At 38.3% G+C, this 16,031-nt stretch overlaps 3 protein-coding genes and 1 long non-coding RNA gene across 4 annotated transcripts; 2 read left to right on the top strand and 2 right to left on the bottom strand.

The window, feature by feature from the left end:
* The first annotated feature begins 1,380 nt into the window (after nucleotides 1-1,380).
* On the top strand, nucleotides 1,381-5,591 carry LOC105164624 (raucaffricine-O-beta-D-glucosidase). The gene is made up of 13 exons (XM_011083317.3): nucleotides 1,381-1,633; nucleotides 1,756-1,825; nucleotides 1,970-2,028; nucleotides 2,111-2,186; nucleotides 2,337-2,414; nucleotides 2,575-2,662; nucleotides 2,778-3,267; nucleotides 3,392-3,510; nucleotides 3,637-3,854; nucleotides 3,964-3,995; nucleotides 4,257-4,362; nucleotides 4,460-4,571; nucleotides 5,075-5,591. Exons 1-13 carry the CDS (start codon nucleotides 1,472-1,474, stop codon nucleotides 5,340-5,342), a joined length of 1,878 nt encoding a protein of 625 aa, XP_011081619.2. The 5' UTR covers nucleotides 1,381-1,471; the 3' UTR covers nucleotides 5,343-5,591.
* Nucleotides 5,592-6,792: 1,201 nt separating this feature from the next.
* LOC148787692 (uncharacterized) lies at nucleotides 6,793-7,703 on the top strand. The gene is made up of 2 exons (XR_016065883.1): nucleotides 6,793-7,005; nucleotides 7,080-7,703. It is a non-coding gene; the product is annotated as an uncharacterized LOC148787692 (long non-coding RNA).
* Nucleotides 7,704-8,210: 507 nt separating this feature from the next.
* Nucleotides 8,211-8,540, bottom strand: LOC148787693 (uncharacterized). Its single transcript, XM_088881082.1, has one exon. It carries the CDS (start codon nucleotides 8,538-8,540, stop codon nucleotides 8,211-8,213), a length of 330 nt encoding a protein of 109 aa, XP_088737208.1.
* A 959-nt stretch (nucleotides 8,541-9,499) lies between these two features.
* On the bottom strand, nucleotides 9,500-11,144 carry LOC148787694 (uncharacterized). The gene is made up of 2 exons (XM_088881084.1): nucleotides 10,890-11,144; nucleotides 9,500-10,348 (listed from the first exon to the last, which is right to left on the bottom strand). Exons 1-2 carry the CDS (start codon nucleotides 11,142-11,144, stop codon nucleotides 9,500-9,502), a joined length of 1,104 nt encoding a protein of 367 aa, XP_088737210.1.
* Between the last annotated feature and the right edge of the window lie 4,887 nt (nucleotides 11,145-16,031).

The raw sequence follows: 16,031 nt of genomic DNA on the forward strand, positions 1-16,031 counted from the left end.
GGAAATAACCAAGTCTCAGCCATCTCGATTTTTAAGCAATCATTTAACAACATCAGAGACGAATTGTATAGCAAAACAAGTCATATTTAATGAACTATATATATTCGAGTTTGGGAATTGTATAGAATACCTTTGTCTGATAAAAAAATTAATATGCGATTGCTTTTCTTTTTCTTTATTCCTTTCAAAAGTCTCTTATTTATATAACAATCCATAGCTTATGTGTGTTAAGTTTTTGTACACAGCTCTTGTTGAGCAGTTAATTATGACCACATTTCATGTACTTTGGACATTTGAAGCTATGCTTTAATTCTTACTAAGCTTTCTTCAAGTTTGACAGTTGATGAAGATCGATCTTCTCTTCTTTCATTATTATACCTTTTTTTTTTTTTTGTGGAAATTAATGCGAAATGAGACAACATCAACTTTGATCATCTTATTGTATATGCAACTAACATTAATTGTTTACTTTTGAGTTTTTGGGTCGAAGATAAATTAGATTAGTAAAAGAATAATAAGCACACCAAAATGAGTCCCATAATAAAATTAATGCATGTTATAAATATAATTGCGTGTTCCTCGTGTACGGATATTTAATTACTCATATATATATATATATTTTTATTTTTATTCTTTTCTTTTTCTTATTCGTATTCGATTTCTTTCTTTTGCTTTAGTTTTGCTTTCTTTTTCCTCTCCTTCCTTTCGTCAAATCTTGGCCATCATCATACACATGGATGGCCCGCCATAAACTTATCCATGTCGTGATTAATCCTAGTTCTTTTTAAAAGCGTTACTGTTTGACGGTGATCTTCTAATGACCTAATTATATTAAAGCATGAAAAGTTTTATATTACCTAACAATCTTTGTTTTTGGGCATTTGTTATCATTCATTTTAGGCCAAAATTTTATTATTGGTCCAGGGTCGACATATTTAGTCCTACGTTTTCTAAGATTACCAATTTATTCCAAAAATTGAGAATTTTTAAAACATTTGGTCTAAAATTATGTAAGATGAAGTGTATATGCGCACATGTATAAGATTACCATCACGCGCACATGAAGTGTATATGCCTGTTAATGGGACACTTTGGAGGAAAGTGTGGAGCTAATTGTGTAATTTAAAAAAATATGGGACTAAATATATTGCTTCTGCTATCTTACGGGATAAAAGTAAAATTTTTTATTTTAAAATTGAAAAGGTATGGTGCCCAATATAGCAAAAACTAAAGTGCAGAAGAAGGAAGACAAATAAAATAAGATTGTGATGATTAGCATGCTTTAACTTTTGGATGATAGATACATAGGTACTTGGCAGACAAGGAAACAATTGGATTCTTGCATGAAGCCATATGGAACACCTATAAATACGTCCATTGTCTTATCATTTTTGTCAACCCAAAATTACAATAACTACTTTCTTGCATTCTATATATAACCAGCTTAGCTAGTACGTACCTACTGTCTGAAATGGAGAAGAACAACAGCCTCTCAGTCCTCCACAGTCCAGCAGCATATGAGGATCAGTTTAACGAATATCTCAACTCCAAAGTCCGCAACCACAACAGCAACATCAGTCGCCATGATTTCCCTTCAAATTTTATCTTTGGATCTGCGACAGCTGCTTATCAGGTTTAATACTCAATATTAATCCAAATTGCTAATGATCATATGTATATATATATAATCACAAGATTTTAATTATCATGGATGATCTTTTTGTGTTTCAAATTTAATATGTTGAATTAATTCAGTTTGAAGGTGGTGCTGCAAAAGGTGGGAGGGGGCCTAGTATCTGGGATACTTTTGCCCTCAAGACTCCTGGTCACTCTCTCTCTCTCTCTCTCATTCTCTCTGTGTATATACATATATATATATATATACATTTATATATAATGTGACTGCTATGCAAATTAGTTTAATTGCAAAATCCAACTGATAAATACATGGATTGATTCTGAGTGACAGGAAGAGTCATTGATGGATCCAATGGAAATGTGGCTACTGATTTGTATGCCAGATTCGAGGTCATCTTTTTTAACTCTCTTTAGAATTTAATGGGAATGTATAAAATTTTTATATACTTACATTTAATTAATTTATTTGCAGGAAGATATTACATTGATGAAGAAAATGGGGTTTGATGCCTATAGATTTTCAATTTCATGGTCAAGAATTTTGCCCGGTAAGATATACAATAAAATTTAATTACAATTTAATAAATTAATTATTTTTTTATCTTTGAACTTGGAGTCATGAAAAATAAAACTTCCTATATTTTTTCACATATATATATTAAGTGTTATTAACTGTGTTCTACTCGTTTCATTATTAGGTGGAAGGTGTTGTGCTGGAATCAACAAAGAAGGAATTGACTACTATAACACCGTTATCAATACTGTTATCAAACATGGTTGGAATCAAAATATATATGCAACAACTCATTTCTTGTGCAGTCTTTTCGTAAATTACATATTAATATGCACACAACACTGCATACACCTTCAAATAAGTAACTGCATATGGTTATGTCATTATAATTAACATGCATATATGTCGTCCCTGTAATGCAGGCCTTGAACCATATGTGACTCTTTTTCATTTTGATTTACCTCAAGCACTACAAGAAGAGTATGGTGGGTTCTTAAGCAAACAAATAGTGTAAGTGGACTTATTAAACGATATATTCATATATGTCTCCAAAATCTGTTGTATTATTTGTACATAGAAATGATGGATGTAACATTTAATTTTCTTTTTTTGGGTTTTGCAACAGGAAAGATTTTCGTGAATATGTTGAGTTATGCTTCTGGGAATTTGGTGATCGGGTGAAACATTGGATCACAGTGAATGAGCCGACAACCTATTGTGTTAATGGATATGCTTCATGCACTTTTCCACCTAGTCAAGCTATTTCTTCAGCTTATGTTTCAGCTTTAGCTCCACAATCAAAAGATTTTGTTTCTGATTCACCTCCAGCGGACGTCGATTTGACTTCTACTCCACCATACGTCCGCTCAGCTTTTACCTCACTTTTACGATCATCATCAACCGCTTTTAGAAATGGAACTAATATTCCTCCTCACAGAGGTCTTCATCATGACCCAAAGCATCTCTTATCCACATTTCAAAGCAGTAATATTAATAACCGTAATCTCTATGGTTCCGGTCCAAACACATATGATCCTAAGAATGTGTATACTGCTGCAAGAAATATGCTCCTTGCTCATTCCGAAGCTGTGCACAGTTACAGAACCAAATTTCAGGTTAATTTAGGCATTTTTAATGCATGTTTAGTTTATATAATTATTTAATTAGTTAGGATGCAATTTATAATGCCTCCATGTATAAAGTTTTGGCTTATTGGAAAACCGTATATAATAATTATAGGGACATCAAGGAGGGAAGATCGGTATAACACTTTGTTGCGTCTGGTACGAACCTCTATATGAACAAGATAAAGATGATATTGCCGCTCAAAAAAGAGCCCTCGATTTTTCATTGGGATGGTAAGCAAACTTGTTGTAATCCTCATTGCATGATACTAATTGCAGTGCATGCATGTATGTTCTGTTTCACTTAATTGTACTTAGGATGAAAAAGGTTTCTTAATATAGATTGATGAATCATGGCAGGTTTTTGGAACCTATAGTTACGGGAAACTATCCTCAAAATATGATTGATTATGTTCCTCCTGAAAATCTGGCTCCATTTTCATCAAGTGAATCCCAAAGGCTTAAAGGATCCTACGATTTTCTGGGATTGAACTACTATACAGCCATCTATGCTGCTAATGATCCTGATCCCCAATGTGAAGATGGCTACTTCAAAGATCAACATGTTAAATATCAGGGTATATATGTTGCAGACAATCTTATGTAGCAAAATCTTAGTTGTTTTTTTTTTTCTTTTTCCTTTTTATTTTAGAATTATAAGTCATATGATAATTTTTTTTTCTACAGACAATCGAGGAGGGATACTAATCGGCCCCGTGGTAAGATCCTCATTTTTAATTTTTCAAATAATGTTTTTTTTACTCTTGTTTTGTTTTTTTCTGGTGAAGTAACTAGTTGGCTAGCTATCACGTGCTAATATATGAAGCACGCACACACACACACACACACACACACACACACACACACATATATATATATATAATATATTTGCACGCATGCATTTTTTTATGTTTGTTTAAATTTATAAAATAATTGATCTATTCGTTAATGAATAAACTTGTTTTTTGCTTGGATTTTAGGCTGGTTCATCATGGTTACACATAGTCCCGTGGGGAATTAAAAAACTTTTGACGTATACAAAAGCGACATATGATAGCATACCGCCTATATACATCACAGAGAATGGTAACGTGCTAATTACTTTTTTATAATGCAAGTTGTTTCTAAATAGTTTTTTTATAAATGACATTTAGCAGTAAATTTTTGCAATTATTTTTTTCAGGTGTGGATGAAAAGAGTGATTGCAAGCTCACTGCTTGTGATGCTTGTGTTGATCCAGTGAGGGTGAAATACCACCAAGACCATCTTGCATATATTCTACAAGCAATGCATGAGTGAGTCTTTTAAGAAAAACTACTACATCTAGACTCCAAAATATTACTAAAATTAATTTATGCTCTTATCTAGATTGAAAAGATTATAATTTTAGTCTAATATCTTAAGAAGTGGAATTTTTTGTTGTGTATGAATTAATTTTTATAATAGTTCTTTTAAGTCAAGTTGGATAAAAAAATTAGTTTCCAAAGTTACAGGACTAGATTGCAATTTAATTAGATCATGTGCAAGTTATGTGCAATTTTTCAGCCAAATTGGCCAGGACAGGACTAAATTGACAAAATCTTAAAGGTACAACACTAAACTGCGAAATTCAGTTTGGGTAGGGTTAAAAATGCTATCCCTAAATTACAGAACCAAATTTATATTTTTCCCCAACAATATTGCTATCGAATCTTCATTTCTTCATTGTGGAATCTGATGTTCCAAATCATCCAATATCAATATATATACAATTCATTTTTTAATATTGCTCACAAAATTGATCATATTCCAATTGCAGCGAAGACACCCCCGTGGACGTAAGGGGTTACTTTGTATGGTCATGGTCTGACAACTATGAATGGACAGAAGGATACACAGTTAGATTCGGACTCATATATGTGGACTTCATGAATAATCTTACACGATATCCGAAACAGTCTGCAATTTGGTTCACAAATTTCTTAACAAGGAATGAGCCTTTGGGTGGCCTAAAAAAGAGGGAAATTACTGATACTGCGGAAAGTGAGATTGAGAAGAGGCTGAAAGCTGTGGAAAAAGTAAAGTGAATGATCTTACTATATACAATTAATGAATCCCAAGGTACTATATAAGTTGAAATATGTATCTCGCGCGTACGTGTGCTCTTTGTTTTTGGTTTGTGTGGTTTGATCAATATGAATAACTGGTTGTGGTTTACACACTAGTTCTTCAAATAATAAATGGAGCCCTATGAGGCCTCTTGCAATGTATGCTTGTTGTTGTAATGTATGGTGTGTTTGTTTAATAACATATATAAGAAGTTAATTATGATACAAGATTTTAATTTATATTGAATTATACGTTCAATTTTTTTAATATGGTCAATATGTGTATATATATATGTACGCAAATATATGATGGAGCAATTAAAGGAAATTTCAGGATAACTATAAGGTCATATAAGACGTGCGTACCTAATTTTAAATTTATGGGACCAAAATTGGAAACAAGTTCACTTATGAGACAAAAAATGTAATTTATCCTTATTTTGACTCTATTGACTAATGGAGAGAGCAATTGCCGTTATCAATTGGACGGAAATCCCTCAATGATCCTCAAATTGAAAAAACAAAAAAAAGAATACATACAGGACTTAATGTGCGAATTGACCTGAGTGTAGGACCAAAATTGAAAATAGATGCACTTATGGATTAAAAATATATTTTACCCTTCATTGTAATGGAAAGTTAGATTCAGTATAAGTACTGATTATTCATCAAATATATATACTCCTAAAGCTGCCTAAATTTTTTCGCATTGCAAAATGTGCAGCGGAAAAGTAAAGTTAGAAGGATGGTTTGGGTCATGTCCTTTTGAAAGTTTGATCAATGGAAGGAGTAATGTTACGATGACCAGTTTAATAAAATGCCAAAAATTAAGTTGGCCAGAGAATTTGTAATGGTTTGGAAGTGAGATAGTCCTTCTACTCTATCTTTTTCTGTTAATATATGCGAAATCTATTAATTAGTCTATGATGTGGTCGATGTTTTTTTACTAAAGGATAAAATTGAGATTTTTACCATGACGCAATTGCACACCAGGTGAAATGTAATTTTTGAAAAGTGGCTGCTGATTTCAAGAGAATCAATGAATAGCAACTTGGATTAAAAAATTAGTATTTTGGTATTTATAGTGGTATTGGCAATTATACGGTGTGATGGGTTGTATTTGCTTATGGTGTGTCTCCTACATATCCAATTACTTTTTTACCCTTATAATTTTATATGTATTTTTACTAATGTATATCATACAGCCCCCCCACTCTCGGATGGAATTTGCACTTGCTGGTGTAATATTTTATGTGAGAGTAAACACTAAAGAAGACTAACTACAAATAATAAATGAGAGTAGGTGGGTGGTTGGGGGCTATTAATTGTCTCCTATCTACTTACTTACATTTTTTTTCCTTGCATTTGCCCTCTTTCCATTTGCATCTCTATTTCCATACTTCTCCACATGGCTAGCAAAGGTAACTTCCTTGGTTAAATTTTTGCTTCCCTTTTCATTTGGTGCACTTGCTTATTTTTTACTTCTTTGATTGAGATGTGGAGTGGAGAGGGTGAATGTGAGAGTAGTCGACGGGTGACGACATGCCCGACAGAAGGGAGGGTAAGGCGAAGGTGGGGGGATGCGCCGTTGTCAGATCGAGGCGCCTCGAGGTGGGGGGGTTGGCTCCTCCCCCCAGCTCGGGTTTGTATTGTGCTTTTTACCCAACTACTTTGTGTGATTCCGTTGGTTTTGATTAGTCTATTTTATTTTTGTAGGATCTAGTTGTGACAACGGCGGTTAAAAATCGATGAGCTGCCCAACTGGCCGAAATGAAGCGTTTGGAGGCTGCTTTGGAGCAGCGGGAAGGCGACTTTTCCCGGCTCAAAGAAGAGAGGGATGATGCTTTAGGGAATATTGCTTCTTGGGAGCGTCGATTTGAGCGCGAGGTCTCCAGTGGGAAGAAATTTTTATCCTCGCCCTCCGGTGTTGCTTTTATTGCTAAGACTCAAGAGGAGGCGGTTTCGAAATTTCAGGAATCGGAGGAGTTCGAGACAATCTTAACTGATCGGGCAGCTCCAATTTATGACGACGCTATTCGAAAGTGCCGTCGAGTCCTTCGTCGGACCCTTCGCGAGAAAGGCCGAATTGTTGAGGAGGACATTGGACTCCTCGATCCCGAGGTGTCGGAGGGTAAAGAGGAGGTGATGGAAGTTGCCGACGGTTGAGCCCCCAAGTCTAGAAGTTTCGTAGTTTTTCATGTGTTTTCTAGGATTTATTATCGGCATGTGAGTGGATTTATTATTTAGTCTTTGACATCCGGCTTGTAATCGACTTTGATTCGTGATTGTAGTAGTTTACGTAATCGGCTTTTATTTTGTTTGCCTTGTACATTTCTTGGACGAGTTTGCCTTCTCTTACGCAAAGTATTTTGATTGGGTGTTGCCTCGAGGGATGGTTTTGCTCGAGTCCCAGAGTTAGATTTCTGCCAACTTCATTTATGGGGGGCAAAATTTTCCGGGGACAACATCGCTGGAGGGTGATCTTTGATGGACTTCTGTTTAGGGGTCCCTGGGCAAGTAATGCCTCAAGGGGGCCTCATGAAGATCCATAGTCCCCTTGTCGAAAAGATTAACTAGGGCAGGAAAATTAACTTTATTACTCGAGCACGAATTACAAGGGTTTCGCAAGGGGTCACCGGGGGGGGGGGGGGGGGAGAAAAACGTTACACTTCTACTTCGTCCTGTATTACAAATTGTTCAAAAAGTAACTCTATCTACTCAAACAACTTAACAGTAATACTTCTTCAGATTTTTTATGTTCCATGTGCGAGGGATGTTCTTCCCATCGAGCTGTTACAACTTGTAAGCCCCCGCACTCACCACATCTACAACTTTGTAGGGGCCTTCCTATTTGGGGTCCAGTTTCCCAATGGGGCCCAAGGCCTCGGCTTTTCGCATCACCAGGTCTCCTACTTGAAAGTTTCTGGGCTTGACTCTCGCATTGTATACTTTTGCCATTTTAGTTCTGTACACAGCAGCCTGGATTGCGGCTTTCTCTCTGACTTCTTCGACAAAGTCTAAGTTCATTCTCAATCTTTGCTCGTTGCAGTCTGGGTTGTAATATTTCACTCGGCAACTAAGTTCTCCTATCTTTGCGGGGACTACGGCGTCTATCCCATAGGTTAGGTTGAAAGGCGATTCTCCTGTTGGAGTCCTCGGCGTCGTTTGATACCCCATAAGACACTGGGAAGCTCATCCACCCATGGCCCCTTTGCATTTTCCAGACGTGTCTTCAAGTGTTGAAGTATCGTCCGATTGGTGACTTCTGTCTGCCCATTCGCTTGGGCATTACTAACTAAGGTGAAGACTTGTTTTATCGCCAGTCCCTTGCACCAGTCCTTAAGTTTATTTCCCGAAAACTGAGTCCCATTGTCAGAAATTATGGCGCGGGGGATGCCAAAGCGGCATATGATGTTCTTCCATAAAAACTTAATCACTTCCTTCTCTGATATTTTGGCTAACGGCTCGGCCTCAACCCACTTAGTAAAATAGTCCACTGCAATGATTAGGAACTTTCTTTGCCCCGCGGCTTGCGGAAATGGCCCCACTAGGTGCATGCCCCACTAATCAAAAGGGCAGGGGCTTTCCAGGGGATGCATCAACGCTGCCGGCTAGTGACTAATGTTTGCATGTTCTTGGCACGCCCGGCATCGCCTTACCAACCTATGCGCATCGAAGAGCATCGTTGGCCAAAAGAAACCCTGCCTGAGGGCTTTTCCCGCTAAGGCTTTTCCTCCGAGGTGGTTTCCGCAAATTCCCTCGTGTGTCTCTCGTAAGACATAATTTTCCTCTTCGGGGGTTAGGCATTTTAAGAGAGACAGTGAGAAACCGCGTTTGTACAATTCTCCATCCATTATGACAAAGCGGGACGCTTTTCCTCTCAAGGCCTTCGCCTCTTTTTGGTTCCCTGGTACGGCTCCACTACTTAGGAATTTGACGATCTCTTCCTTCCAGCTCGGAGGTATTGGGTCAGCACACATGATCTCCTCTTTCTCTCTATCGCGGCTCTTTCTGAAAAGAGAAAAGTGATTCTCCTGCTTCGGATGGCTGCCATCGAGCTTGCCAGTTTAGCTAGTTGGTCAGCCACAGCGTTTTCCGTCCTCGACACCTGGATAGCAGAGGCTTCTTCAAACTTTTCAAGTAGATTTTTTTGCTTTCAATGAATACTTAGCCATTTTTTCATCTCCGTTCTCGAATGAGCCTTGGATCTGGTTAACCACCAACTGTGAGTTGCTATAAATGATAATCTTCCTTGCCCCTACGGCTAGAGCTAACTCACCTCCTGCTAAGAATGCCTCGTATTCCGCTTCATTGTTCGACGAAGGGTATTCCAGCTTTATAGCATACTCGAATTGGTCACCTTCAGGGTTCTCTAGAACTATTCCGACCCCATTTCCCGTCATCGTTGACGATCCATCGACGTGTAGAGTCCAGGAAGACGTAGAAATACTTGCTTCATCATGTGCCAGCTCTACGATGAAGTCAGCTAGCACTTGTGCTTTAATGGCTGGCCTGGGGTGAAATTCAACGCCGAATTCACTCAACTCTATAGCCCACTTGACCATTCTTCTGGAGAGCTCTAGACTCGACAATACTTGTTTCAAGGGGTGATTCGTCAACACCACCACTTGGTGTGACTGAAAATACAGCCTCAACTTTCTGGCTGCGGTGATTAAAGAGAGGGCTAGTTTTTCAATTTGGGAGTACCTGGATTCGGCCCCCTGCAGCATCCTACTAATATAGTACACCGGGCGGTGTTCTCTATTTTCCTTTCGTACTAAAACTGAGCTGACAGCATCAACAGAAATCGCCAAGTAAAGGTAGAAGGTTTCTCCCATTTTTGATTTTGTCAATAGAGGCGGTGAAGACAAGTACCTATTCAGCTCGTCGAATGCTTCTTGGCTAGATCTGTTCCATTCAAACTTTGCCGCGCCACGAAGTATCTTGAAGAAATGACGGCCTTTATCCGCGACCGCGAAATGAATCTATTCAGGGAATCCAATTTTCTCGCAAGCTTTTGTACCTCTTTGATCGATTTGGGTGGGGGCATGTGCATGATAGCGCTGATTTTTTCGGGGTTTGCTTCTATCCCTCTTTCGGAGATCATGTAACCGAGAAATTTTCCCCCCCGTACCCCAAAGGTACACTTAGCAGGATTCAACTTCATGCCAAAAGCTTTTAGGATTTGGAGGCATTCGTCTAGATCCTTGACATGATCCTGTTCTTTAACACTTTTAACCCACATGTCGTCTATATATACTTCCATGTTTCGACCAATTTGGTTTTTGAACATGTCGTTGACCAGCCGTTGGTATGTTGCCCCTACATTTTTCAGGCTGAACGACATGACATTGTAACATAAGATCCCCTGGTTTGTGACAAAACTTGGTTTCTCTTGATCTTCAGGGGCAACAGAATTTGATTGTATCCTTGATACGCGTAAAAAAAACTCAACATTTCACATCCGGAGGTGGAGTCAACCAACAGGTCGATACGTGGGAGGGGGAAGGGATCCTTTGGACACACCTTGTTCAAATTTGTGAAGTCGATGCTGAGGCGCCATTTTCCGTTTGGCTTCGGAACCAAGACGACGTTAGCCATCCACTCTGGATATTGCACCGGGCGTATGTGCTTGGCTTCTAGCAGCTTATCCACCTCCATTTTTATTGCCTGATTTCTCTCCGGCTCGAATACCCTTCTCTTTTGTTTCACTGGTTTTGCCTCGGGATTTACGTTGAGTTGGTGAGTGATGACGCCGGGAGGGATCCCATAGAAATCCATCATGCTCCAAGCAAACACTTCCTCATTTTCAGTTAAAAATCGGGTCAAACTCTCTTCGGTGGACTAACACATCGCCGTGCCTATCTTTAATGTCTTTTCGCCATCTACAGAGAGATGGATCACCTTCAGCTCTTCCACGGCTTCAACTCTTTCTTCCCCACTGGGTGCTCCTACGTACTCTTCCGGGGGATCTGTTGCCTCTCGTCTCCCATCAGTTATTTTTCTCTTCATTTTTTCATCGGTCGCTTCATCCATCTTCTCGCGAGATCATTTAAATGTATTTATGTAGCATTCCCTCGCCATTCTCTCATCCCCTATTGCTTCCCCCACACCGTCAGGAGTGGGGAATTTCAGCTTCAAGTGGAAAGTAGATGCTATCGCTCAGAAGAGGTTTAGGCTTGGTCTCCCCAAGATGACATTGTAAGCGGATGGGGCTTTCACCACGAGGAACTTCACTAATTTCGTGGATCTCTTTGGATAAGAACCGAGGGATAACAGCAGCGTCACCTCCCCCACTGGTTGGATCATGTCTCCGCTAAAACCCGTGAGAGGGGTGTTCACCTTCCGAAGTTATGCGTTATCAATCCCTAACTAGACATATGCATCATGGAATATAATATCAACAGAACTTCCACTATCCACCAAAATTTTCTTGACCCAGAAGTTAGATATCGTGGCGGAGATGACCAGGGCGTCATTGTTTTGATTCCTCGTTGGGTCAAAGTCTTGCTAGCCGAATGAAATCTCGTCCTCTTGCTGCGATCTAATGTTATGAACTTGGATAGGGGTTTGCGCATGACTCCCCCTAGCTGCTCGGGTGAGGGCCCTTCTCGCATTGGCCGAGTCACCCCCAGCGGGGCCACCCGAAATCACGGCGATGACCCCTGTCGTGGGGAGGTTGTCGCCGTTCCCAGCTTGTTTGGAGGTTGAGTCCCGGGGTTGGGGCTTCGATCCCTGATTGACATATTCTTTTAAATATCCTCTTTGGATCAACTTTTCTATCTCATTTTTCAAATGGTGGCACTCCTCCATTGTGTGCCCTCTGTCTCGGTGGAAATGACAGTATTTGTCGGATTGAGCCTCTTAGGATTGTCTTTCATTTTTCTCGGCCATTGATTTATCAGTCTCTGCTGCTCAGCTACAACTAGTATCTCCTCTCTGGGAGCATTCAAAGGGGTATAGTGGGCGAAACCAGCTGGAGGTACATGTTTGCATTCTTCCTTCTTCTTTGGCGCTTTCTCTTCTTCCCGACCCTTCCTTTTGTTATTGAAGGAAGGATCCATCGCGTTCGACTCCTCAATGCGGATGTACTTTTGTGAGCACACAGGTAAATCCTCCATAGTGCTAGGGGGTTTGCCGGCTATAGACTCCTTGAATCTTTCCGGTTGTAAATTCTGTTGGACAATACTGGCTAACAACTCTTGATTGACATGGGGAACCTCATGCACTACATCTACGAACCTTTGCATGAAGTCTCTCAGGGTCTCGCCTTCTTTTTGGCGAATAGTTAACAGGTATGCCGCTGTTTTCGAGACCTTTTTGTTCATGAAGAAGTGGTGCAAAAAATGCTGAACCAACTGCTCAAGGCTGGAAATAGTTCCAGTGGGCAGTTGGTTAAACCAGACCAACGCGCGTTTTGAGAGTGTAGTGTGGAAAACTTTACAGTACGCAGCGTCACTCAGATCATACCAATCAATCTTGGCATAGAATTTGTCTAGGTGTTCCTGTGGATCTCCTGTCCCGTCACATTCTGATAGATTCGAAACCTTGAGACCAGCTGGGAGCGCCTCGGCCAGAATATTGGAGGCAAATGAGCTTCGTCTTGGAGGTGCCACAGCCAACGACAATTAGGAGTCCTCGGCTCCCCGAGTTGGTGGGGGGGGGGGGCAGAAGATTCTTGGTTATGGAGATTCCGATCTTGAGTTTGTACAACTTGGGGTCTAGAGATATGACTGTTTACTTCTTCTCGCCTCTGCTCCTCTTCCTCGGGAGCCGACGATAGTTCTCGACTTCTGCGAGGGGAAGGAGGGGGCGGGTTCACTGGTTGTTGCGCCACAAATTGGGCCATGGCTTGAGCTGCAGCTCGAGTAGACGCGTCTCATATCAAGGCTAGCAAGGGCTCCTGTGTCAGCTGAATCATTGGTTCTTGGGGTGGAGCATCCGAGGGGAGTACTCCGGTTAGGGACACGGGCAGAGATTGTTGATGTGACGAGGGACTCCCCCATTGAGGGATGCCTGCTCATGCGTCAGGGGGGTTACCTCCTGAGGAACTGGTTGTTCTCCAGCCGGGCTCTGTTCCATTCCGTTTGCTTGGGCTTCTCGGATTACATCTAGATCGTGTACGTCACGGGCTCGAGACCTGGTCATGCTCAACGTTGATGTAAATTTTTCCCACAGACGACGCCAATGATGTGGTCGAGGTTTTTTTACTAAAGGATAAAATTAGGATTTTTACCACGACGCAATTGCACACCAGGTGAAATGCAATTTTCGAAAAGTGGGTGCTGATTTCAAGAGAATCAATGAATAGTAACTTAGATTAAAAAATTAGTATTTTGGTATTTAAAGTGGTATTGGTAATTATACGGTGTGATGGGTTGTATTTGCTTATGGTGTGTCTCCTACATATCTAATTACTTTATTACCCTTACAATTTTATATGTATTTTTCACTAATGTATATCAGTCTACACACTATTGCAATTGAGTTGGCCAAAATAATTTTTTGGTCTCATGAAATAATTTTTTGGTCTCATAAAATTTATTTTGGTACCACAACTTTGATAGGTATCGCTTTTAGTCCCATAAAATTCATAATTACATACTTTTAATTCCAAAAGGTCACGTACATTATGGTTTTTGGGACAAAAAATGCGTTGTTTAATACTAAAAAGACGTAATTTTAGGACTAGAAAAAGACCCAAAATCACATTTTTTTTTTAACTAAAAAGATATTATTTTGAGTTTTATGTGGCTAAAAGCGTCATCTGCCATAGTTGTGGTACAAAAAAAAGTATGTCCTTATTTTATGGGACTAAAAAGATATTTTGCCCCAATTAAATACAACATTACTTTTAGGTTAATTTATGGACAAAATGCATAAAAACTCCCTGTGTTTTAAAGAATTTACCAAAAAAACGCTACTATTATGAGAATAGGCTAAAAGCTCCCATGTGTTTTGTAAAACTCAACTCAATCGCCCCATCTCCGTTAAATCCAACTAACAGTGTTAATTTTTTAGAAAATGACCGTTGTACCCTTACTTAATATATATTATTTATTATTTTATTGATCGTTGGATCTTTTTTTATTAAATATTGATCGTTAGATCTAATCAATTAGTTTCAACCGTTAGATTTTAAAAAAACAAAAGGTTTAGATTCAACAAATTATTTAACTTATATTATATATAAATAATTTAAAATTTTAAAAATATATTATTATTATATATTTAAGAAAAACAACTAACTACCCCACCCGCTGCCCCCCACCACCTTACCCTCGGCTTCCCCCCCCCCCCAACCACTATCTCATCGCTGGCGCAACAATTTTCTTAAATCCTTATATCTCTTTAAATTCTTTATCAAATTGAATGAGGCCGGTCTCGTTAGAATCTTATTGAAGAGACAAGTCTGATGGTGGTGGTATGAGATAGAGATTCGACGGGACGGAGACGAATCAACGACAAACATGTTCGACGATCGTGGCTCGAGTCTACTCTCTTTGATTGACGAAAACTCAAATTGAAAATATAAAAATGTTCGTCTTCAAGAGAGGATTCGAATGGTACCATTGGACGTCGGAAATTCATTCGGACGGCCCCGAAAACTTAGAAACAAGTTAAGTTTCCAGCGAAAAAAATGGCAAAATCGCAGTTTTTCTTTTTTTAATTTTTAATTAATTTTAGTTATATTAATTAAAATGTGTTTTAGTTAATTAAGAATATTTTAAATAATTTTAATAATTAAATATTTTGACTAATTAATAATAATTATTATTGTAATTAAATATATTTAATTAATTAAAATAATTTTAGATTTGATAATTAACATTTATCAAATTATTTGAATTTAAATATAATTTAATTTAATATTTAATATTAAATAAATTAAATATAATTTAAATTTAATATGACAAAATTTAATACTTATTTTTTAGGGTGAGAAATAGCAAAAGGAAGATACAAAATAAGTCAAAAAATCCTTTGTATGTTATATAGACCCATAGAGGGGTATTTTAGTCCAAAGTGTCACTAAATATGAACTGAAACCGCAGAAAATGACTACCAAACGCAGCTGACGCGCGTCTCCTCCACTTCTCGTTAGTTGCTAATAAAATAAGGGTTTTCTGCTGATCAAAACAAAATAGAGGGGGTTTTTAGCTTATTCTGAAAACAGAGGGGTATTTTTTGCATACTTTTTAAAATATAGGGGATTTTATAAAAAAATATAAAATTGATGAAAAAATATATTACAAATGTCAATATATAATTAGCAAAATTTTGACGAATTTCTGACAATGCACTCAATATCCTTAACAATTCATTGGAAACTAAATAACCGTAAAAAGTTACGCGAAATTTTAAGGGAAAATATGCAATTTTAGTCCTATAATTGGGGATAATAATTTTTATCATGTTCAAATTACAATTTACAATTTGATTCTATAACTTTCAGAATTGTAGTAATTTTAGTCATTTTCGGCAAATTTAGTAGAAAAATTCTATGTGATTAGCCATGCCAACACCAAAATTGTGGCTTCCGACGGAATTGATGGCATGACAATTCAAAATATTTTATTTGCATATATATTGAGCTTTTACATATTTTTTTGTATTATATTATAATATCAAAAATTGCACACCCACATTCTGTTGTGAGATATAAAA

The sequence above is a fragment of the Sesamum indicum genome, linkage group LG6 (genome assembly GCF_026168435.1).
Source record: "Sesamum indicum cultivar Baizhima isolate 11 linkage group LG6, ASM2616843v1, whole genome shotgun sequence".
Taxonomy (NCBI): Eukaryota; Viridiplantae; Streptophyta; class Magnoliopsida; order Lamiales; family Pedaliaceae; genus Sesamum; species Sesamum indicum.